Here is a 23,491-nt window from a genome sequence, read left to right on the forward strand (position 1 = left end):
TTTAATCTCTGCGAAATGGTAAAAACAATTTATAATTTGGAATAAGTAGTTTACAAAATTATCCTTCATTTGATGAATTTTTTAAAAACTTGTATGTCATCATCCAAGGACCGACTAATCCAAAATTGACATTAAAAAAATCAAGACCTTAAAATAAGCATATTCCAAGGTTCTAAGCCAACACCTCCGGATATGAGAGACCTACCGTGTCAACTTGTGGGAGACTAGCAAGACAAAAATAATGGTTGCCTTACCCTAAAGAGGCCTACTTTTTCCACACTTCCACACCCACAGTTCTCTCTGTCTCTCTCCTCTCTACATTTGTGGCTTTGATCAAAGAAGAATAGACCACACAAGGCACCAAAACCAACGTTTTCCTTTTTTCATTCCAAATACCAACGCCTTTCCCCTCAAAAAGGAAAGTAAAATCCTCAAAGTACAATTCACCCCTTTCAAAACCCTCACCACCCATCACCAAAATACACAATTCCAATAACAACCCACCCATTTGTTCATCAGTTTCTTTGTTTCATCTCCTGCAGGATCTGAAAGTGGAAAGAACAATCAATTTTCTCATCACTTCAGATACTACAAATTCTTAACAAAACTAAAATTAGCTAAATGCCTGCATCATACTTCTTCTTCTTCTATCACATGTCCATCTCAAACTAGAAAGAAATTAAAAAACCCACTTTTCTTTTGCTTTAAACCAAAAAATAAAAAAACCATAAATAGTCAACTATACATATATTCATTTCTTTCTCTTACTTTTGTCTCATCTTTCTTAGGTTAGTTTTCTGTGTTATTCATTGTTTTAATGATAAATTGTTAGGATGTTAATTGTTATGTAAATTTTTTACATCTGGTCAGAACTTGAATCCTGGATCTCAACTTTTTAGAACACTTAACTCAACTAGTTCAACAACCAGTTGAGCTACCTATCACATCCGTGTTATTCATTATTATCATCATTCATACATATTCATATATATTGCTAAAATAAGAAGCAAAAAAGGTTTTAACTTTCTATTTTTTGTTTTGTTTTTTTTTTCTAAAAGAGGATAAATTAAGGTGAAGAGAAGAAAAGAGACATGGCTCGTGAGAAGATTCAGATAAAGAAGATCGAGAATGCAACGGCAAGGCAAGTTACTTTTTCAAAGAGAAGAAGAGGGTTGGTGAAAAAAGCTGAAGAGCTCTCGGTTCTTTGTGATGCTGATGTTGCTCTTATCATTTTTTCTTCTACTGGGAAGCTCTTTGAGTACTCCAACTTAAGGTCTTTCTTTCTCTCTCTAACTGCCATGAGTGAAAGAATTCATTATTTATTATAGAAAATAAACTTTCCAACCTGTATTGCTTAGAAAAATAGTGTTTTTATATTTTTATTTTTGGTAGTGTTAAAGTTTATGTATATTATATATATGTTTTAGGTTTCATGACTTATTAAATCTTATGTTGATTATAAATGGACAAATTGTTAGATATGTAAGAGAGATGACAGATATACCTAACCCCTTGATATTTTGAGGTGAATATATGACGTCTCTCTTTTCCTGGTTTGACTTGGTGAGTGACTGGAAGTCGATTTTTGTATTATCCGACTCCCAACTTGATGTCTTCACGGTTTCATCCTTTGGACTGCCTATGATATCAATACTGGTTGTATGAAAAATAAACTCTTTGTCCTAATAGGAATATGGATCCACTCCGGTTAAAAAAACAGGCAGTTATATGCATTAGTCGATTTCAACTATATTTATTTGATGAGATCAGTTGGAGTTCACATATATATTGTATTGTGGCAAGTGTGAGGTGAGTTAAGTTTCATATTGCTTGAAAAACTGATGGTTGAACTTTTTATAAGTGAGATGACCTACAAATCCATAAATCTAATGTCTTAAAGTTTTGGGTTAAGATCTCGTGTCTAACTTACTTGTATAGTTTCTTTTAAGCTCAATGTGAATGATCCCCTAACTGTCCGCTCGTAACCAAACAATAAGAACATAGTGTTAGACAGCACACTAGTATAAATTATTGTCATGTTAAATGACATCAATCTTGTATTTTTTTTTTTTGAAAGAGGCTAAAATGTTTTTTTATTATTATATATATAAAGGTAGGATATAGTACAAGAAGTACATACATATAGTCCTCCAAAAAGTACACAATCTTGTGTTATTATCATTGTTATTTATTTCGTATAATTTGAGTTTGATGTTTTGTAGCATGAGGGAAATACTGGAAAGACATCATTTACACTCAAAGAACCTCGCAAAGATGGAAGAACCGTCTCTCGAGTTGCAGGTTAATTAGTTGTATCTGTAGATAATCACTTATGTTTTGTGAAAATTATTTATTTGAATCATGATTTTTAATGAGACAAAATGAACATATAACATTGATTAATTAATATCACTAGAAAAAGAAAATCACACAAATTTATTGTTAAAATAAATTTTCAATTCTTTCAAATTTATAATGCAGCTGGTTGAAAACAGCAACTGCACAAGATTAAGCAAGGAAATTTCTGAGAAGAGCCATCAACTAAGGCAGATGAGGGGAGAAGATCTTGAAGGTTTGAATGTTGAAGAATTACAACAGTTGGAGAGGTCTCTTGAAATTGGGTTGAGCCGTGTAATAGAAAACAAGGTAGTACTCTCTACCGGCCACAATTATAAACAAAATTTCAGAGTTATAGACTAGGAAGCACCGACACTCCTTAGATTAGGCGTGTCGGTGTTGGTGTCCGACACCGACACTTACGATTACACTAAATTATGTCATTTTTCCAAATTTTTATCGGTGTCGGCGTGTCAGTGTCCGATATCTGTGTCCGTGCTTCATGGGTTATAGACTGAATATATTAGTTATTAAATAAATCTGAAAAGTGTAGTTTTACTTTATAATGGTCTCATGATTAATTACATTTAATATTGATCATCTAAAATTTTTTTTTTTTTTTTCAGGGAGAGAAGATCATGATGGAGATCAATGATCTCCAAAGAAAGGTTAGAAAACTGGCTGGGATTATACTATTTAACATGATTAATAATTTAAGTGTAATTCTTTTGCATTCATCATAATATATGGCTGGAATAAGTACAATGGTGGATCCTTTGCAAATCCCTTTTGTCCCTTTAGCAATTTCTCTCATTATATTAATCTAACCTTCAAGATACCAAGACACTTGGCCAGTATAGTTTTTTTAAGCATTTAATTAGGTATATTACTAGAGTGACATTATTTTAACATAAAAAATAATAAAATGTCAAAAATACACCCGATGTCGAACAACAATTTTATTGTCCAATAACATTAAAATTTATATTCATTTTTACTCCCTAAATCAAATAAATGTAAAATAACTATGTTCTTAATTATTGTCAAAAAAGCTATGATGTTAATTGAAGATTATATTTAGTTTTTAATTAACATCATATGAATATAAAAAATAAAAATATAAAAAATTTAGGGAATATAAAATTTTTAGGGACTATATATTTTTTTTCGATATAGTGGTTTGTTTATTTTTTTATTTCTTCAATTTTTGAATAGTAGTAATCAAAATATGTCTTTGTTTTGTATATCCAGATTTCATAGAGGAAATAATGAAAAGAAAATTGTATTATTTGCAATATTTTCACAATTTTAAACAAAAGAAATTACAAATTGTGTTTAATTTTGTGTTGGTAACTAAGAACAATTCATCAAATCACAATGACTTGCCAATTGAGATTATTGGCTGACTTTATTTAACTTTCTTCTTTTCTTCAAATAATAACTCTTATTTTCATTGAAACAATTTCATTGATACAAAACTCTTACTGAACTTGCAGGGAAGGCAACTAATGGAAGAGAACAACCGACTAAAGCAACATGTATGATGTTCTTTTTCTTTGTTTTTTTTTTTTTGTGTTTAATTTTTCAAATGAAAACTTGTTTTTTTGATTTACTATCTTATATTCTTATTATTCTAAGATAAGTTTTTTTCCCTTCTAATAACACATGAAAATTTTTCATACATTTATTTCTGTTATTCTTTTTAAATATGCACATTTCCGCGTGGAATATTGACTACGTGTGTCTAATATAAATCTCTCAAAAATTGATTTAAGGGTAATCCTTACCATTTTTAATAAAAAATGAATTTTCTAATTATAAAAGCCTGATAGACAAAAAAATTAGTTTATTAAAATTTACTAAAAGTGGTAAAATTCATATTTAAATTGAGTCTATATTAGAGGAATGACTATCCTAAATAGAAATAATTACTTTACTTATCTTGCGGCCGAATTTTAAATTATCAGGTCTCTTTTTCTAAAAACCAAAGGATTAATACTAATAAAAATTTCTACGTTTGCTAATTAATCATCACTTGTATATGGTGGCACCTTAGGTGGCGGGCATAGTGACTAACGGTAAAATGGTTGGAGGAGCTGAATATGAAAATGTGGTTATTACTGAAGAAGGTCAATCGTCAGAATCTGTGACCAATGTTTACAACTCCACTGGTCCTCCACAGGACTATGAGAGCTCAGACACATCGCTCAAATTGGGGTTAGTTCACTTTAATTACCACAATGTTATACCATTTCATTCAATGTATTTTACATTCTCAACTCAATATACGAGATCATTACATATAATGCGAATAAAAATGTAGAAAAATGTTCTCGTGAATTTAATTTAGTTGCTATGACATTGCATTATATATGTAGATGTCGGAGGTCAAACTTCGGACATTTTATATTCACCTTAAGGTGAAATTTTAAACCACTAAACTACTTAAAAAAAAATCTGAATAAATGAATCTCTTTATTTCCCGTTCTTTTCATTTATTTTTTTGATTTGTTGGTTGTCTTCTCAGTTCTCATTTCACTACTATCATTGTTTTGAAGATATAAATATGATAATGTGACATTTTCGAGAGTCAAAATATCTTAAGAGATTTTCATAACCTTAGTAATAAAAAAGAAGAAAGGGATGATCTATTTTCATATTGTGGTATAAATATAAAAATTTATATAGAGTTTGCTACTTATTTATTCTTCACCCACTTATTTTTATAGTATGTACAAATTAGAAAATTACACCTTAAGATATTTAATATTTTTTTAGTTATAACTTGTTAATTTTGACCCACTAAAATTGAGCGAGTGCAAGTTAGTAAGTACAAAACATTAAGGGCCCGTTTGGTGCACAGGATAAGAGACAGGATAGGATAACTGTATCATATTCTGCCGCAATCCAGTGTTTGGTGATACAGCAGGATATGATAAGTTAATCCTGAAGCTTATCCTATCCTGTCTCTCTAGTTATAATTCTTATCCTGAATTTGAGCTGGGTTACCAGCAGGATAGGATAAGAAGAAAAAAAATTAATGATTTATTTTATAAAATATATTTTAAAATACATAAAATAAAATTAATAAAATATAAATAATAAAATAATTAATTTTTAAATATATATGTGATTTTCTCACAGGGGTAATTTTGTAATTTATATATTCTAAAAAATCAAAATTTTACTAAAATTACAATATTTTAAAGTAAAATGATTATTAAAAAATTGACAAATAGGGATATTAATTTAAATTTTATAAAAAATTAAATATAATTCTTTTGCAATAGTAGTTTTATTATTTACGTATGAGATATATCATATATTTATTTGGCTTATCTAACATGTATATATTATTGAGTTATTTATTTGATCATGATTCATCTAAAAAATTAAACTTGATTATTTTCTCATGATTTTTATTTTAAATTATATAAAATTATTTTATTACTTATTTATATTTTTTATTTATAAAATTCAAAGTATTACAAAATAATTTTAAAAAAATAACAATTGTTTTACGAGAGTAATTTTGTCAATTAATATGTTATATATCTTATCATATTATTATAAGCAAGTATGTATTAAAAACAAAATATAATAGTTATCATGTTTGTTATCCTGTGTGCACCAAACATAGGATATGATAACTGAGTATAATAGTTATCATGTTGTTATCATATCCTATCCTTATCCTGTTTTATATCCTATCTTGTTACTATGCTATCCTGCGCACCAAACGGGCCCTAATTGAAAATTAGAGACCGAAAAATATATACATTTTTATTTTCTAAAATTCGTTAAAATTGTAGACCAATTTCAATTTTTCCGGCTCTAATTCTTTACCATAATTTAGTTTTTTTATAAAACTTATAATGTTATATGCATTTTTATTAACTGATCAATAATCTATTTCAATGAAATTGAAAACCATATTGCTGGAATTTAGTTAATCTATTTTTATTAACTCCTTTTTCATGTACTATATTGCAGGCTTCCATATGCCGGATGAAGGCATAGACCTTACAGGCTTATATAAGATTAATGAACAATGGTTCGGATTGGCTAAATTTCGTAGATGATTGTGGCTTTAATCTTTAGCCATATAGTAATTAAATGTAGTATGTATATGTATTAGTAATTTAGGGGCTATTCTAGATGGTCCTCCTTTCGGGAATTGTTTACAAAATGGACCTTGCTTGCCATGTTTGCATGATGATATAATTCTACTTTTAAGACATCTGATAAGAGCGTTTTCATATATTCTACTTATAATTCTTTCAGCAATTTCTTACTTTTGAGCATATGCTTTGAACCATGTCAAGAATTATTCTACATTTCATTTTTGCCATGAAATTGTGTTGGGGGATCTTGGAATTGTCGGTAAACGTCTAATTTCATTCTCCACAAAATTGCTGGGTCTCTTTAGAAGTGAATTCACATCCTCAACTAGTCTTTATATTATATCTCCCAACCACTTTCTTTGTTCACAAGAGCGATGAGTTCATATTTTGTCTCTGATGATCAAAGCTCAAAGGCTACAAGTTGTACAATCAAAATATCAACAAATTTGACTAGAACATTTTTTACTTTAGGCAACGAAACAATAGTAAACAAATGAAAATCGTTGCCAAGAATGGTAGTAGGCAATGGTTTTTTATGTGTAGTATTATTTTTACATTTTGTTTGCGATGGTATAAAAAGCATTGCCTATATGTTTTAGGTCACAGTTGGAAAAATGTGAACATAAAAAACCGTTGCCTATTCATTTTAAGCCACAACCGGAAATTTGTAGGCGTAAAAAATTACTGCCTTCCATAGTCTCGTGAAATGTATTAAATCACCATTTTTAAGTACAAAATCTGACGGAGGGACCGAAACTAAGTGACTTTAATATAGGAGAGTCACTTTCTTGAATGAGTGAAAATAGGGTTTAAAAAAATTGTAATCAAACATTTATGTTTATCCGATTGATTTTTATTCCAATATATACTATGTTGTTGTTATTGAAGATTTCATGGTTTCTGTTAATATTCTTATGCCAACTTCATCGGAATGATAGGTAGCAAACACATTTTGTTAGATAAATATTGGGCGATGTTTTTTATTTTTAATTTTTTCATTTTACAACGTCCGCTATTTAAGCTACGAAGGGATAAAAATAAAAGCACAGGTGATGCGAAAAGAATTACAAAATTTTTTTTTTTTGAAACAAGAAATACATTAATTCTTAAACCTTGTTTTAGGCCCAATTAAGTCACTTCACATGATGTGATGATCATATGTCAAGTTTTAGCACTGAGTTTTGAAAATGAAACCATGTGGATCCACCCTCTAACATTCTTAACACATTCTCTTATTAGTTGGAATTTAAATTAATCTTATCCAAATTTAAATGAGACCAACATGATTTCAAAGTTGTAGAATTCACTTGAATTTCAATGAATGTGATTATATGTTAAGAAGAAAACTACCAAAGAGAACAAGAATTGACGCATTTGAATAGCTAGATAGAATGAGGAATATGCACCCCACTGTACGTGTACACGACCAATATAGATAAGAATCAGTTGAGCTGAGTTAGACTTTACAAGTATCAGTAAATACAAAATAATCGGAAACCACATTAAATAAAAATATATTTGTACTATTAACATAAATCCTTATATTAGTATTTAGTATGATAGTTTGGATTTTTTTTTTTTAGTATATGACAATGGATCCCAATTAAATTTATTAATAAATCAAATAAAACTAAAATGAAAAGTTTTTTAAAAATCCCAAATAACTCTTTTTTTTCTTTCTCAAATGGCAGACAAAATATCAAATTCAACTATCTAGCTAGCTAGCTAGTAGACTTAGACTTGATGGGGCGATCTTTGTCATAGGTTGGGCTAAAAAGCCTACTGTTTCCTTAAAGGGAGGAGCATGGGCTACTCAACTTTGAAAGGTATGTACTGTTGATCCATACCATAATGATTTAACCAGATGGTTTCTCTCCCGACCCCCTCATTTCTTTTCTACTCCCTGAATTTCCGTTTTTGCCCTTGGGGGTACTTCGGTTTATACGAACCGAATTTTTTTGTCATGCTAAAAAATTTCGGTTTATATAAACCGAAATATTCTGTTCCAAAATTTTTTCCAGCTTTCCTACATAAATTCTGCATGAGACCCTCAACATCCACAATTTATTTGAAATACTAAACGATGTCCGATTTGAATAAATGACCACTCGTTGGAAAGCTTAGGGTGTCAAGAATACAAATATAATTTTTGTTTTGAGGGTTAACTATCCAATTGGTTCAGTTTGACGAAATAATGGGTACTGGTACAGAAACAGAGCATAAACTTTTCTCAAACTTGTAGGTAGATTTTCTCATACTATACTTAATTAAATTTAACAATTCCGGTGTCAATCTTGTAGTAAATTTTGTCTTCTTTACACTAGATAAAAAATTATTAGCATACAACTTATATTCAGAGAGATATGATAAATTTACCACAGGTATCTCTACAACATTTTGCAGAAACTTTTCTCAAACTTGTAGGTAGATTTTCTCATACTATACTTAATGAAATTTAATAATTCCGGTGTCAATCTTATAGTAAATTTTGTCTTCTTTACACTGGATTAAAAATCATTAGCATACGACCTATATTCAGAGAGATATGATAAATTTACCACATGTAGCTCTACACAAATTTTCACATAAATTTTCCTTCTTTTTGGGGGGTATATGTTATTTCGGTTTATATAAACCGAATTTTTTTCCATGTTTAAAAACTTCGGTTTATATAAACCGAAGTTTGTTGGCTAAAAATTTTCATACCGCAGGGGACAAAATGGGATTTTTGAGGGGTAGAAAAGAAATGAGCGGGGTCGGGAAAGAAAACTTCATTTAACCATGCTCACGAATGATTTGCACTCTCAAACAATGACAAATTCTAGTTTGAACCATGGTCTAATCAATATTTTAAACAGAATTCTACTATAAGCACAACCCTAATTATTTTTTATATAGGCACACATACATCAAAGATAAAAATTAAATCATAAATAATTTTGTCACATCAATCGATATCAATTAATCTTTTTATCTTTAAATTTTATTTAGGTATGTATGTGTGCCTAAATTTGAAAGTTTGTATTTGTGCCTATGGAAGTGTTCCTCTATTTTAAAATCTTAGAATTGAAAGTTGAGTCTAACTCAATTCTACAAAATCAGATTGCAAAGTGAGAATCGTCTCTTACATATAAACTCTTGTCTAGGCCACTTTACATCTGATGTGGGAGTTCTTAAACCCTCTCACGCCCAACACCATTGGACTCGGTGCGTGAAAATAAATGGTGGTTGACCCGATAGCGGGTGGCCCATAAGATCGTGGAGAGACACTGATACCATCTTAAAATTGAAAGTTAGGTCTAATTCAACCCTACAAATCTGGTTTGTAAAGTGAGAATTATCTCTTACATATAAACATTTGCCTAGGTCAATTCACATAAAATGTTTAAAATGTCAACAATGATATATACATCGTAGGATGAAATTAGAGGTTAATAGTTCTCATCATTTTTACGATAAACTTAATATTTGTTCGATAAAAACATCGAAAATATATGTGTCGTTCGCATTGAATGGACATAAATCATGTCATTGTTTTAATCGTATAGATAAAGAGGACTACGAGTTTCATTTATGAAGACGTATCGTCGATTGGTATTAAAAATGTTCAAATTGTCGGACGAAATGACTTTTCCCGTTTGTTGCATTGGTTTGCTCTATATCATTTGTGTGTTTTTTTTTTGTTGATAGACGAAATGTCAAAGCCATTGAAAATTCACACACAAAGTGGAGTGACCGGGGTTCGAACCCCGGTCCCGACGACCGACACTAGCAATTTCGGCATTTCTGCCAGTTAAACTAAGATTTATGGACATATCATTTGTGTTTTAGTTTTTTTTTTTGGGGGAAGAAATAAGATTTTAGTAATAATATATTTTAAAATAAGGGTAAAAATGGAATGAACTCATACGTGACATGAGACCATTCTCGTGTAGAAGATCTAAACTCATAATTGAAGCATATTCTTTTCAAATTTTTATCTTAAATTTTTTCTAGCAATAAGTCAATCGATCTCCAATAATAATAGATTGGTCATGGTAAATTCAAGTTACTTCGGTTCCGACTTTTGTGGGGCACTTTAGAATCTCTAAAACAAAGGTAGAAACCTCATCATGCATTTTTCACTAAAGAACTTTAAGCAATTCATGTCATTAATGTTATATAGACAAAGTTTCTTTCATTCAAACCAATTGGATTCGTATAATAGCGGGAAGTTCTAACACGTACATCTCATAATCAAAGCTCAATTGTCAATGCTTTTGTGTGTGTGTGTGTGTCTATGTGGTCTCTGAAAACCAAACCAAACCCATACTCAATAAGTGATGATATTACTAGATGAAAAAGTTTGTCCTTATTCAAGGACAATGAATCATTATCATCATCACCATTTACCTTCAATGCATCATGCATGCTTTGAGTCTTTGACCATACAATTCCCGGTTCCTTATTGAGACCAATTAGAAGGAGAATCTTCTTAACACAAAAAAGTAAATAATAGCAATAAAATGGTTGTTTCAAAAGACAAAACCCAAGCACTTGAAAGAGTATCTAATAGAGCCCTCGTTTTATTTTGTGCTTACATCTTCACAAATACTATATGAATAAGGTTTTAAATTAAAGTTACAATACTTAAAAATATTTACATCAAATGATTCAGATCTTTTTTAATTTAATCAGAAATCTTGAGTTTGAATCAAACCGGCCCTAAAAAAGCTACTACGATAAAACTATTGAGCAGGGACGGAGCCACCCCATTGGGCCGTGGTCCCTCGCCTAAATTCTTGCAATTATTTTTAAGACACATTACACTATATGAAACAATAGTGTACCCCTTTAACTTACACAATGATACACACAACTTATAACGTAGCTAAGAGACCTATGATTAAAAGTAGTAGAAATATTATTAGATTGAGACAATACTATAGCTCTATTTAAGTTTAGGGTCATGTTAACATATTCCATAATGAATCTAAAAAATAGGAACCATTTTGCTTAAGTTTAACCATTATGTTTTGGATAATTTGTGGCAAAAGTTATTCATAAAAGACTATAGTATTAATGAGACACATATCATATATATTCATAAATGACTATGGTATTAAAATAGTCTTGTAATAAAATAATTTTTAAAAAAGAATTTGAGTTATGGACATCCCTTTTTCAAGATAAAATCCTAACTTCACGCCATTGTTCTTTAAGAGAGAGCTTTTCAGTCAATTGTGGTTTAACCTCTTTCGTAGAATTAGTTTCTGCTGTTGCATGTAGAAGATACCGTTTACATACAATAATTAGTTCGCTGTCCTTCGGTCTATTTTATTGCAGAAAATTGCGGTTAAGGGAGGCTGATTCAAAGTGGACCTTTTTTAGAAACATATGGTTGGTTAATTACAATTTATCTTTAATCTTTAGTTTAATATGTACCAGAAACTTATTGTCTTTTATCTTGGATGGGATGATAAACTACAAAACTTTTTCAATCCAAGATTCAAAGTTGGTTGTTTAGGATATATTGAATTTTTTTAATTCACAAGTGGTAAGGCATAAGGGAAACACGTGAGGTAGCATTTATCTGCAAAGACAGAGATTCTGTTTATTTATTCCAAACTAATGCTTATGAATTTTACTATGGCTTATGTTCTGTCCACTTTAAGTAACAAGGCTTTTAATCCTTGCTTGTTTGTACAAGGAATAAGCACTCTCAAGATCAAGCAAATTATTAATACTATAAAGCCTATAGCTACTCCACCATTCTCATTCTCATGCCATATAAATCCAAATATGTGTATTCACATATAGTGTTCATGCATAATTAATTACCATGTTTTGTTACATAAATGTGTTTGATAGATGATTATTGAGTTGTGAAATTTTGATGTATTCATTATGCTAAATCACACTTTTGCCTCCCAAACTTTCATAAACTTGCGATTTTGGTCTCCTGACTTTAGCCCATTTTGTAAAAGGATGGTCTCTCGTCGATTTTGACCAAGTTAACGCCCATGTGGCAAGTAACTTACATGTCACATCAACATGTCTTGCTATATGAACAATAACTCACATGTCATGTCAAATAGCTTGTCACACACACACACACATATATATATATATATATATATATATATATATATATATATATATATATATATATATATATATATATATAAGTGTGTGTGGGAGCACGCGTGTTATAGATAGTTGTCGAAGTTTGATGTTAAATGTATGTGTCAAAATATTGACACAAACCCTAAACATATTGATTCCTAACAACCATAAAGAGGTGCTAATAAAATTGATCATACACGTGATTATATATGACCATAAGGGGAATTTTTGGGAGGTAAAGCCATTGAAGAGGTGGAGGCAAAGGTAGATTATCTTATGAGAGAAAGGGCAAAAGAGGGAGCATCTCTAGGAGAAGAAAAGGGTTGGGAATTTGTGTTAACTAAAGTTTGAAAAGGAAAGAGCACGCGTCTTATAGATTTCTATTTGAAAGAAAAATCCATGAAAGGTAGATTCAATTAATAAAAAAGTAACATCAATGAGTTTGAGGGTATCAATTGACAAATACCATAAATTTGGGGTTGATATATGAAGTTCAATTCAAAAATATTCAAATGATCAATGTTAATAATTTTTAGTATTATATATACCGATGAGTGAAGATCGAACATTGAACCTAGTAACCAGTAGTAACCACTTAGCTCAGACTCCTTAACTACTTCATTCTTACCACCAAATTAATCTTATATCCGCTAAGTTCGATTCAATTTGGGGACTAGTTTCCAATCAATTAGGAATTAGTTTCACAATGTATCATTTGAATAAGAATCTTTATATATATGACGTTAAAAGAGTTAAATATATTTTTCAAACCAATAAATATACTAACTTTCAATGCCTAAATTGAACATGTTTAGTGGTTTGTGTGAATTTTATTATTATGGATCGGTAAACAATCTTTAGGAAAAATATAGGGATCAATATGTATAGGGTTGTATTAATATGTATCGTGTGAACTTTGAACGTATCAATTCATTGAGAATTGAAATGTTTAAATTTCGGAAAATACTAAATCTCACACGAGAGATTTTATCCCGAATGGATCACGAATTCTGCTAATTGACTATTATAACCCCTTGCACATGTGTTCTCCGCTAAAGAAGGAAGTGGAGCCGTTTTACTTGTGTCTCAAAAGCAACACATTAACTTCTTGAAAATTCATGCCATGAATAACACTATTGTTAAATTTTTGAATAAATAATTTCTTTAAATTGAATATCTTGAGAGTATTTATAAGCATTTTTGTTATTAATATTATGTGCTTCTTTTTGACTTTGTGAGTGGAGCAATTTTAATTTTTAGGTGAAGAATAGGGAACAACAGCTCCCACAACTTTATAAGACGCCGTCTTTGCAGTCACTTGTTTGATGATCCATAATAATATCAAGATATAGACAGTACTACTGTAGTAACTATAGTAATACTGTAATATGCACTACTTAACCAGAGTCAACGGTGGTAATTCAATGGGAGCTTGTAAATATTTTTGATGTTTGGTTCTTGTGTATAAATTTTTTATTTTTATTTTTTAAAAGAGGAGAGCACACTTTATATAAATTAGTCGTTATTACCTATGAAGCACGAACTCCGACACGGACACCGCGATATAACATGGACACGGACACCGCGATACCGTTCATGTAAAAAATATAGGACACCGACACCATTACATATTTATAAAACTTATAAATTGAGAATCAAAATATATACATGTAAATCTAATTTGACCAATATATTTCTTAAAAAAAGTTTTAAAACAAGATACAATAGTATTTTCCCTTTATTTATCCATCTACTATCGAAAAAACTAAAAATATTGTAATCAAAATGTAATGTTTTAAATCCCTCATTGATCAATATTGTTGTTTCGACACATCTTTAACTCTTGTAGATATGTATGATATGTGCATAAGGAGAGTATAAGCAAAGGAAAAATAAGTTTTTTTGGGACACTGGTCCGACACGGGTCGTACGAGTGTCTTACAGGTGTCGGACACCGATCAAAGGAGTGTCGAAGTAAAGAAAAAATTGAGTTTTTTCCGACACCGATATAAGTTATCCGACACGTGCCGGACGAGTGTCATACGAGTGTCGGACACCGCGACACGCCTAATTATAAAGGTGTCGATGCTTCTTAGGTTATTACTAATATAGTGAAAATTTTGTATCTATTATAAAAAAAAATGTAAATACTCCCTTAAAAAAATGTAAATACTCCAGAGTCCATATCCACATTCAATAATTTCCGCTAGATATCTAACTCATTAGATTCCACGTTTGCATCAATATAACAACAGTTCATACACGTTATGTTTTGATTGCATTTGTGTATATGAGCTGGTTCGAGTTAGAACCTCACAAAAGGTGAGTCATTTTTCATGAAAACATAAATTTTACGTGAACTTTTGAAGTAATTTCTTAAATCATCAATACTTGTGACAATTTAAACCATCAATACTTAACACACATAAATCATCAATACTTGTGACAATTTTTAAATGGTTGGGTAAATTGTGTATAAATTTTATGATTATTATTTTTTACTTAACTATCAACTATGCATATACTTTATCATTGTGCGATATAATGCTAATATGGTATCAAAATAAACCTGTTAATTTTTATTTTTTTTGGGTCAAGAACCTGTTAAAAATTACATTTAAAATACATTTTTTAGCATACTTTTTTCCCCGATGGACTTAGCATACTTTTTTTTTAATTAAAGAGAAAACTTTAAGAATAATACTCCCTCTAGTCTTGTATATAAGCAAAAAAAAAAAAAAGCACATCATTTAAGAAAGTGGATAAAGTGCATTGAATCATGAGAAAAAACTAACACATTTCCACTTTTATCCTTATCTTTTGTTGAAAATCGTGAAAACAGTGTAATCATTAAGGGTAAACATATTGATAATAAACATAAGGGTTTTGCTAACCAGTGCCCCCGGGGCACTAGTTAAGGAACCAAAAGAAGAAATAAAATAAAAGTTGTGCATGGAAAACATCAAAATATAAACTTTTGTTGTATTGACTACACTATTTCCAAGTAAAACTTTCTAAATTTGAATCTTTAACAAGTGCCCCTGGGGCACTATTTAGCATTTGCCTAAACATAATATATGTGGTAGACTTTTGTTTATATTTGAGACTTTCATTTTTTTTTTGTTGCTTACTTGCTTGCTTATATTCGAGACCGGAGGGAGTAACACATATATGAGGTGTCATGCTAACTGCACTTGTTAAGAATTTCGTAAATAATAAATTTTAATAAATTAGATGTACAAGTTTTAATATAATTGGTGGCTAATTTGATCTCTAAAGAATTTAGTGACTGATTTTTGTAGCATAGTGACCAAAATTTCTCTAAGTGTTGTTTTTTGTATATTTTTTCCTTTGGTATCTATTTCTCTTAAATTGAATCACAATATCCCTGTGATTTAGAGTATTATTTCAAAAAGCATGGGATTGGAATTTTTTTTGGTACAATGAGGGAAAAAGAAAAGAAATAAAAAAAAAACTATCTAAAAAATAAAGTCTCACTAGCATCGGCTAGTAGGAGCAGGTTCATTCCAGCAGACAGAACAACTAAAGGAAAATAAGACTCGTGGTTTCTAGCTCCAAGCTTGGCTAAGTAGTCTACACTCTACACATGCATTACCACTTTTGTATAAAAATGCAAAATATATGATGCTTCGGCCCATATGTAATATTTCAAAAAAAATAATTCTCAGAATTAAGAAAATAATTGTCATGGTCATCATTTATCTTCTTGTCTCTTCCGTTGTAGATATTTTTATCAATTGCCATCATTGTGCAATATTCATTATCATTCCCTCCATTATAATTCTCAGAATTATAAAATAGTGGACACGGACTAAAAATTAGGGTGGGAAGATTATGAATAATGAGATGATAATATTTGCAGGGTGCCGAATTGAAATTATGGAAATGAAATGATGCACAACCAATTGATTGCCATAGAAGGACAACAAACAACTTTCGAAGGAGAGAGCAGAGCAATGTTATGGAAATGAGAGAACAACCACCGAGAAGAAAAACCCATGTCCTTTGAATCAAAACTATTTTTTTTACTCTATTTACAATTTGAAAAATAATATGATAATGTGTGAAAATTGCGGATTTTGATTGATTGTCTATTTAAATTTCTTTTACATTATCTGTTTACTACTCCACAAAATTTCTTTTATATTGCTTATAAAAAATATTAAAAAACAAAGAGAAAAAAAAGTAATTTAAGAAAGTTTTTCATTTCGCCATCGACAATAAGTAATTTATTAGCTATAATCTCACTCTTAACATAAATAAAAAATAAAAAAATCATACATTTTTTAATGAAAACCTTATTGATAGGTAGTAACATGTACTAAGTATTTTATAAGCCTTCTTTGGGGCTTTGAATCTTCCTCTAGCCCTGATGGTCTATTAAATTCAAAATCCACCTCTTATTCATTTAAGAGGTGAAACTATATATAACCGCAAACTACTTAATAAAAAAATAAAAAACTAAAACAATTTACCGAATTAAAATATATCGTAAGTTGAATTGTTTTTCTTTTATAGAAGTTAATTACCTTCATGCTGGTATATTTACTAACTTTATATACTACTATGCGTGTGTTTGGTTCTGCGACAGAGAGAATTGATTTTGGCAGAATTGATTCTGTAAAATTGATTCTGGCCAAAATTGATTTTAAGCTGAAGTGGTTTATGTTTGGATATATTCATGAAAAAGTGAGTTGAACAAAAAATTTGAGTGTAAAAATCAATTCTAGAATCAGAAGCTACGATTTCTAGCTTCAAGTAGAATCAATTCTGGAGGCAGAATCAATTCTACTTTTGAGAAACCAAACAAATCAGAATCAATTCTACACATCCGGAATCAATTCTGGATGCTCCAGAATTGAAACCATACATACACTAAGCGTGTGTTTGGTTCTGCGGCGGAGATAATTGATTTTGGCAGAATTGATTCTGTAAAATTGATTCTGGCCAAAATTGATTTTAAGCTGAAGTGGTTTATGTTTGGATATATTCATGAAAAAGTGAGTTGAACAAAAAATTTGAGTGTAAAAATCAATTCTAGAATCAGAAGCTACGATTTCTAGCTTCAAGTAGAATCAATTCTGGAGGCAGAATCAATTCTACTTTTGAGAAACCAAACAAGTCAGAATCAATTCTACACGTCCAGAATCAATTCTGGATGCTCCAGAATTGAAACCAAACATACACTAAGTGGTTTAGTTTTATTTTACTATATGGTTTCATCTTAATACGCGGGTTTGTAATTGTTGGGTAGTTCTTATAGAGTGAGTGTATTTACTTTAGTGTTATTTTGACAGCTTTTGCTTGCATTTAAATTGTTTGCATATACCAAAATCTTTTCTGTCTTGGACTCTGGCACCATCCTCTTAAATTTTCTAATAAAAAATGATTGTTGGTATACCTTTTGGGATAATTATATGGTTTTGATGTCCCCCAATATTTTATATATTTTTTATTTCCATTTTAATCTGTTTTGCGGTGGTTAACCTGCATTCAATTTTAAAAATAAATAAATTTATTCACTTATATATTTCTGTTACAATTTTTTTTTTTACTCATCTCATATAAATATTCATAAATTCAAAATCAAGTTTAATAATTATTAAAAATAAAATTGATTTTAATAATTTTTCACTAATAATGTAAAATTATGCTACACAAACTCCAATTATATTTTTTTATATATAAATTAAGAGAATCTAGACATCAAAATATGGACATACATCCCAACTTAGTTGACATTCTTATCATTCTCTATCCTCCACCTATAGCTCATATTATTATTAAAAAAAGGAAAATAAATATATACAAAAGTGGTGTTGTATTCTACAGAGTAATATTATTTCTTAAAATATGTACATAAATATCTTCATTATTTCTACACTCTTGACTTTTAATTCATTATTAGATTTTGTCAATAAAATTATCTTTTTTGTAAAAAAAAAGATATATTTCGACGTATTTCTGCACTCCTAAACATTTCTATCATAAACCTATAAAAAATAAATTATAAAATCAACTTATTTTGTTTTCAATATTATTCTTTATTTACCTGGAAAGATTTTCCATTTTAATAAAATCTCGCCACTAATATTTTAAGGAAAAAAAAAGAAAAAGAAAAATTGTATTGAAAATATAATTTTTTTTATATTTTTAAGGAATTAACTACACAAGTTTCAAGATATTTTTGTTGACTATAGTTACCGTTTTTTGTTGACCATGCTAACTAGTACCGTAATTTCCGTAAAGAAACGAAAAAATAAATTTTGTAATTAATTTTTTATATTTTTAAAACATAATATATACTGTCTTGTAAGCTTAACTCAGTTGACAAGACATTGCATTATATATGCAACGGTCGAATTTCAAATCTCGATTATTCCATTTATCCTTTAAAAAGTGGAATTTCTAACCACTAAACTACTTGAGAAAAAAAACATAAAATATACAAGTTACAAAGAATATTTTATCATTTAGTCAAAAAAGAAGAAGACTATTTTATCATATTTTCCTTTTTCTATTTTATTTTTTAGACTATTTTATCATATTTTCCTTTTTCTATTTTATTTTGCTTTGGGAACCTACCATAAACATAAACACAAAACCTTTTTGTTGTGTTTTATTTTCCTTTCTCTTTGGGTTTTTGGCTATGTCCATGGATACCCATCATCATTTTTGCCCCATCAATCTTTCTCAAATTCTTTTACCCTAAAAACACAAACCCGTTTCCTACATAAACCTCATCATCTCTTTCATCACTCTTACACTCTCCTTCCATGTTCAACCAGTATCATTTCTCTTTTTCAATCTAATCACAAAAACCCCATTAATAAAGTTCTGTTTTTTAATCCAACCCTTTTTGATGAAGTTCCATTTCTAGCACCCCATTTAACCTCTTTCAATGGCTGAAAGTTTTGACAGTGCTACATCTAATCTTTTATGTTCTGAGAACAATAGCACATGTTTTGATGATGATTTGGAATGTAATGATGTTTTTGATGGTTCTGGTATTATCTCACCTTCATGGGATTACACAAACCTTAACTTAGACAACGTTGGATCGGATTCATTTGTTTGTTTTGTTGCACTGAGTGAAGAAATTGTGAGGGTTATGGTTGATAAAGAGAAGGATCATTTGCCAAGAGATGATTATTTGATGAGATTGCGTAGTGGTGATTTGGATTTGAGTGTTAGAAGAGAAGCTCTTGATTGGATTTGGAAGGTTGGTTTTATTAGTTTTCTCAAATGGGATTTTGTTTTTAATTCATTTTGTGTTCATAAAGTTCTTATTTTCATTCAATGCTTATTGAAAAATCAATCCTTTTTATATCTAATGTTTATGAGATTCTTACTTTGGTAGTAGTTCAAGTGATTCTAATGTGAATTTTGTCATCAAAAGTGTGTTTTTTTATGTTGTTATAGATTGTGTTTTTCAATGTCTGGTTTTTCAATTGGATTTTCAGTGAATTTTCTTGGTTAAGTGTTGAACTTGTTGATGTTCTAAATTGATTTCCATTTTCCTTATTGGTTATTTGAATTTTGATTTTTACTTGTTTAAATTGTTTGATGAAAGTCTTCAATTTTGTATTTTAATTGAGTTATCAAATTACTGAATTTTGATTTCTATAATGTGATTAACAGGCTCATGCTTACTATGGATTTGGACCCTTGAGTCTTTGCCTATCTGTGAACTACTTGGATCGGTTCCTATCGGTTTACCAATTACCGGTAAGATCGAATATCGAAAAGTTTGCTTGTGTTCTTTTACTTGGTTTATGTCTCTGAACTCTTGTATTGGTATGTTTAGAAAGGTGTGAGTTGGACTGTGCAATTGTTAGCTGTAGCTTGCTTTTCACTTGCTGCTAAAATGGAGGAAGTGAAAGTGCCTCATTCTGTAGATTTGCAGGTATATAATCTTCTAAGATTGTGTTAAACTTACATGTGAATTTGTGATTTTTTTTCCGTTACAATCTCGTTTACTTGTTGATATTGTATTGATAATGGATAGGTTGGAGAACCAAGGTTTGTATTCCATGCTAAAACCATTCAAAGAATGGAACTAATGGTACTAAGCACATTAGGATGGAAAATGCAGGCATTAACTCCTTGTTCCTTCATAGACTATTTCCTTGCTAAGATCAGTTGCGAAAAACTTGCCGAAAAGTCATCGATTGCAAGATCAGTACAGCTTATCCTAAACATAATCAAGGGTATACTATTCATTACTCTGAATACAATGTCCTTGTGTACTACATTGTTCTTGTAAGGAGTAATAATGAGTTTGAAGAGTTGTTGGAAAATTCAATTGTATTTGCAGGTATTGACTTCTTGGAATTCAGGTATTCTGAAATCGCTGCAGCGGTAGCAATTTCTGTTTTAAAGGAGATTCCAGTACAAGAAGTTGATAAGGCCATAACTGATTTTGTCATTGTAGAAAAGGTGGGGTGGTGCGTGGTTCCCGGAAATGGATTCCCTATTGTAACAGTGTGACATAGTTACATATCTCGGCCGTCTGATCTAAATTAACGGTCGACATTGTTTAAAATTAATTTACTAATGTGTAATTTTAGTTGCACTATCTGAAATCAATGACCGAGATTCATTACTGCGTGGAACTTGAACAGCAGGGAATCCTGGTCCGTGGTTTCCACATAAAAACAATGAATTAGGACAAATAATAAAGTTTACTTTTGGTTTTGTCCTTGTGTTTGATATGATGTTTCCTTTGTTGGATTTTGCAGGATAGAGTTCTAAAGTGTGTTGAATTGATAAAAGATCTTTCCTTGATCAAGGTTGGTGGTACCAAGTATACAACATTTGTGCCTCAAAGTCCTATTGGGGTGCTTGATACAGGAGGGTGCATGAGTTTTAAGAGCGATGAATTAACAAATGGGTCATGTCCAAATTCTTTACATAATAGTCCAAATACTAAAAGGAGAAAAATTGATGGACCTTCAAATGGATCTTCACAATCATGAAATGTGAATTTTCTTAACATTCACCAAAAGTTTGGTGTGTGGAATTGGAAACATTCTAAATGAAAGAGTTGTGTTTGGATGGATTGATGATAGTCAGATTCTTATTACAGAAACTGCTGCAAAAATACTGCAGAGATGCGGTTGGTAGAGAAAATTTTGATGAAACAATGTTGTTGAGAGGCATAGCATATGTCAACAAGTGACAAGTATAAGGATGTAATATTTGAGAGGTTATAATTATGTTGTCACATGTGAATTTCCTAACTTTTCATTTTCATAAGAGAATCAACATATAAAGCAATTTGTTTATGGGTTTGTCATGAAATCATCATCAACATATCATCATAATCATCATCATCATAGTAATCATCATCCTTATTAATAATAAAACACTATGTAGTTCGTAAGGTATTTTTTTTTTTTTTTTGACAATTGTAGTTTGTAAGGTCTAGTTCAACAGATATAGATCGAGTGCAGTTGATTGATTCTCCTGATTTGCATTTCAGTCGGCCACCTTTAAGTCGTCTGACAATTGTAGTTTGTCACTTTTGTGTCAACATTTTCATATGTTGTGTCAATTTTCTCAATTTTTTTTTGACACATTTTTCTCAAATATTTTAAATATTATTTTTGTGTTTATTATTTCTATATTTCACAAAAAATAACTATTATTTTTTTTTGGTACCAAAAAAATAACTATTATTATTAATTGTTAATTGACCAAAAAAAAAAAAGAAATGTCTCTTTATTGTTAATTGTTTCTAATAAAATAAATGTACTTGATTAGGAGCCTAAAATATACAGCAGTATTCAAAATTTTGAAAAGGGTAGACATGTCATAATAATATGATTTCATTGGTGTCACGTGTAAGTATTATACGAGGATTTAGCTTAACCAAACGTTAGTTAGCAGTAGTTTGTAGTTGTTGTTGTTGGGTCATTGTATGTTTTGTCTGTATTTGCGACCAAGATCTACACAGGGAACTCAAAATTCGCTTTGGGATTAGAAACATCCATTCATACAAAGGCCCACACTAACTTTTGTTTGACCGGTCAATGTTCATGTTTTTGTTCTTTGCAGCAAGACAAATAAACAAAACAAAAATTCACATTTATCTACGTATTAAGCCAATATTCTACTCATTCCTGATATAGGGCAAATCCTAGGTTCCAAAATATTAGCTGTATTCATTCCTGTATAAAAAAAACCTTAATTATAAGATATATTTTGGTATATATTTCTTTCAGTAAAAATACCATTTGCAATTATTTATATGTAATTATTACTTTTTTTTTTTCCACATATCTATTTTTTTTTATTTATAAATATAAATTTTATCAATTTATCTTCAAATATAAAAAAATTAATATTAAATATATCTATGTAAAGATAATTTAGTAATTTTTTTACAAACAAAGATAATTTATAGTAATAGTAATGCACTCCAATACTCAATTTTTACATATTGTTGAGTATCGATAAACTTTATAGAGTATCGGTATTTTCAATGAATTTTGTCTATAGAGTATCGATATCCAACAATGTAAGTCGGATACCAAAGAATTTACCACTATTTTCTTAATTATACATAAAAAGTGTCAAATGAATGGTGACTAGTGCTCATGAGGAACTAGTTAAGAAAACAAAAAAAGAGAAAATTTATATTGAGTTTTTTTTTTAATATATTTTGAAAAGATAGATTATACAAGTTTCAGGCTATTTTAATATATTAATTTCTTTAACTAATACTCATCCATTCCTTTTTTAAGTGTCGTTTTTGACTATTGTACATATGTCAATGTACAACTTTGATCACTAACATCTTTAATTATCTATTATAAAAAATTATAAAATTTTATCTTGGGATAAAGCTACTACTTAGAAAGGAATAGAGATAGTAACTTATAAACACTAGATAACATTTT

At 29.8% G+C, this 23,491-nt stretch overlaps 2 protein-coding genes across 2 annotated transcripts; both read left to right on the forward strand.

Moving 5' to 3' along the window:
• Window positions 1-217: 217 nt before the first annotated feature.
• Window positions 218-6,605, forward strand: LOC123903821 (MADS-box protein SVP-like). Its single transcript, XM_045953461.1, has 8 exons — window positions 218-788; window positions 1,059-1,273; window positions 2,223-2,301; window positions 2,482-2,646; window positions 2,964-3,005; window positions 3,834-3,875; window positions 4,394-4,554; window positions 6,331-6,605. Exons 2-8 carry the CDS (start codon window positions 1,092-1,094, stop codon window positions 6,347-6,349), a joined length of 690 nt encoding a protein of 229 aa, XP_045809417.1. The 5' UTR covers window positions 218-788; window positions 1,059-1,091; the 3' UTR covers window positions 6,350-6,605.
• Window positions 6,606-19,181: 12,576 nt separating this feature from the next.
• On the forward strand, window positions 19,182-22,050 carry LOC123903822 (cyclin-D4-1-like). The gene is made up of 6 exons (XM_045953462.1): window positions 19,182-19,809; window positions 20,229-20,315; window positions 20,395-20,493; window positions 20,596-20,797; window positions 20,905-21,026; window positions 21,329-22,050. The coding sequence occupies exons 1-6, from the start codon at window positions 19,489-19,491 to the stop codon at window positions 21,563-21,565; spliced, it is 1,068 nt and encodes a 355-aa protein (XP_045809418.1). The 5' UTR covers window positions 19,182-19,488; the 3' UTR covers window positions 21,566-22,050.
• The last annotated feature ends 1,441 nt before the right edge of the window (window positions 22,051-23,491 follow it).

Source organism: Trifolium pratense, linkage group LG2 (assembly GCF_020283565.1).
Source record: "Trifolium pratense cultivar HEN17-A07 linkage group LG2, ARS_RC_1.1, whole genome shotgun sequence".
In the NCBI taxonomy this organism is placed as follows: Eukaryota; Viridiplantae; Streptophyta; class Magnoliopsida; order Fabales; family Fabaceae; genus Trifolium; species Trifolium pratense.

Coding starts and splice junctions, on each gene's coding strand:
- LOC123903822 (XM_045953462.1), top strand. CDS start 19,489: ATGGCTGAAAGTTTTGACAGTGCTACATCTAATCTTTTATGTTCTGAG. Junction 20,316..20,394: donor TATCGGTTTACCAATTACCG/GTAAGATCGAAT, acceptor TGGTATGTTTAG/AAAGGTGTGAGTTGGACTGT. Junction 21,027..21,328: donor ATTTTGTCATTGTAGAAAAG/GTGGGGTGGTGC, acceptor TGGATTTTGCAG/GATAGAGTTCTAAAGTGTGT.
- LOC123903821 (XM_045953461.1), top strand. CDS start 1,092: ATGGCTCGTGAGAAGATTCAGATAAAGAAGATCGAGAATGCAACGGCA. Junction 1,274..2,222: donor TTTGAGTACTCCAACTTAAG/GTCTTTCTTTCT, acceptor GATGTTTTGTAG/CATGAGGGAAATACTGGAAA. Junction 3,006..3,833: donor TCAATGATCTCCAAAGAAAG/GTTAGAAAACTG, acceptor CTGAACTTGCAG/GGAAGGCAACTAATGGAAGA.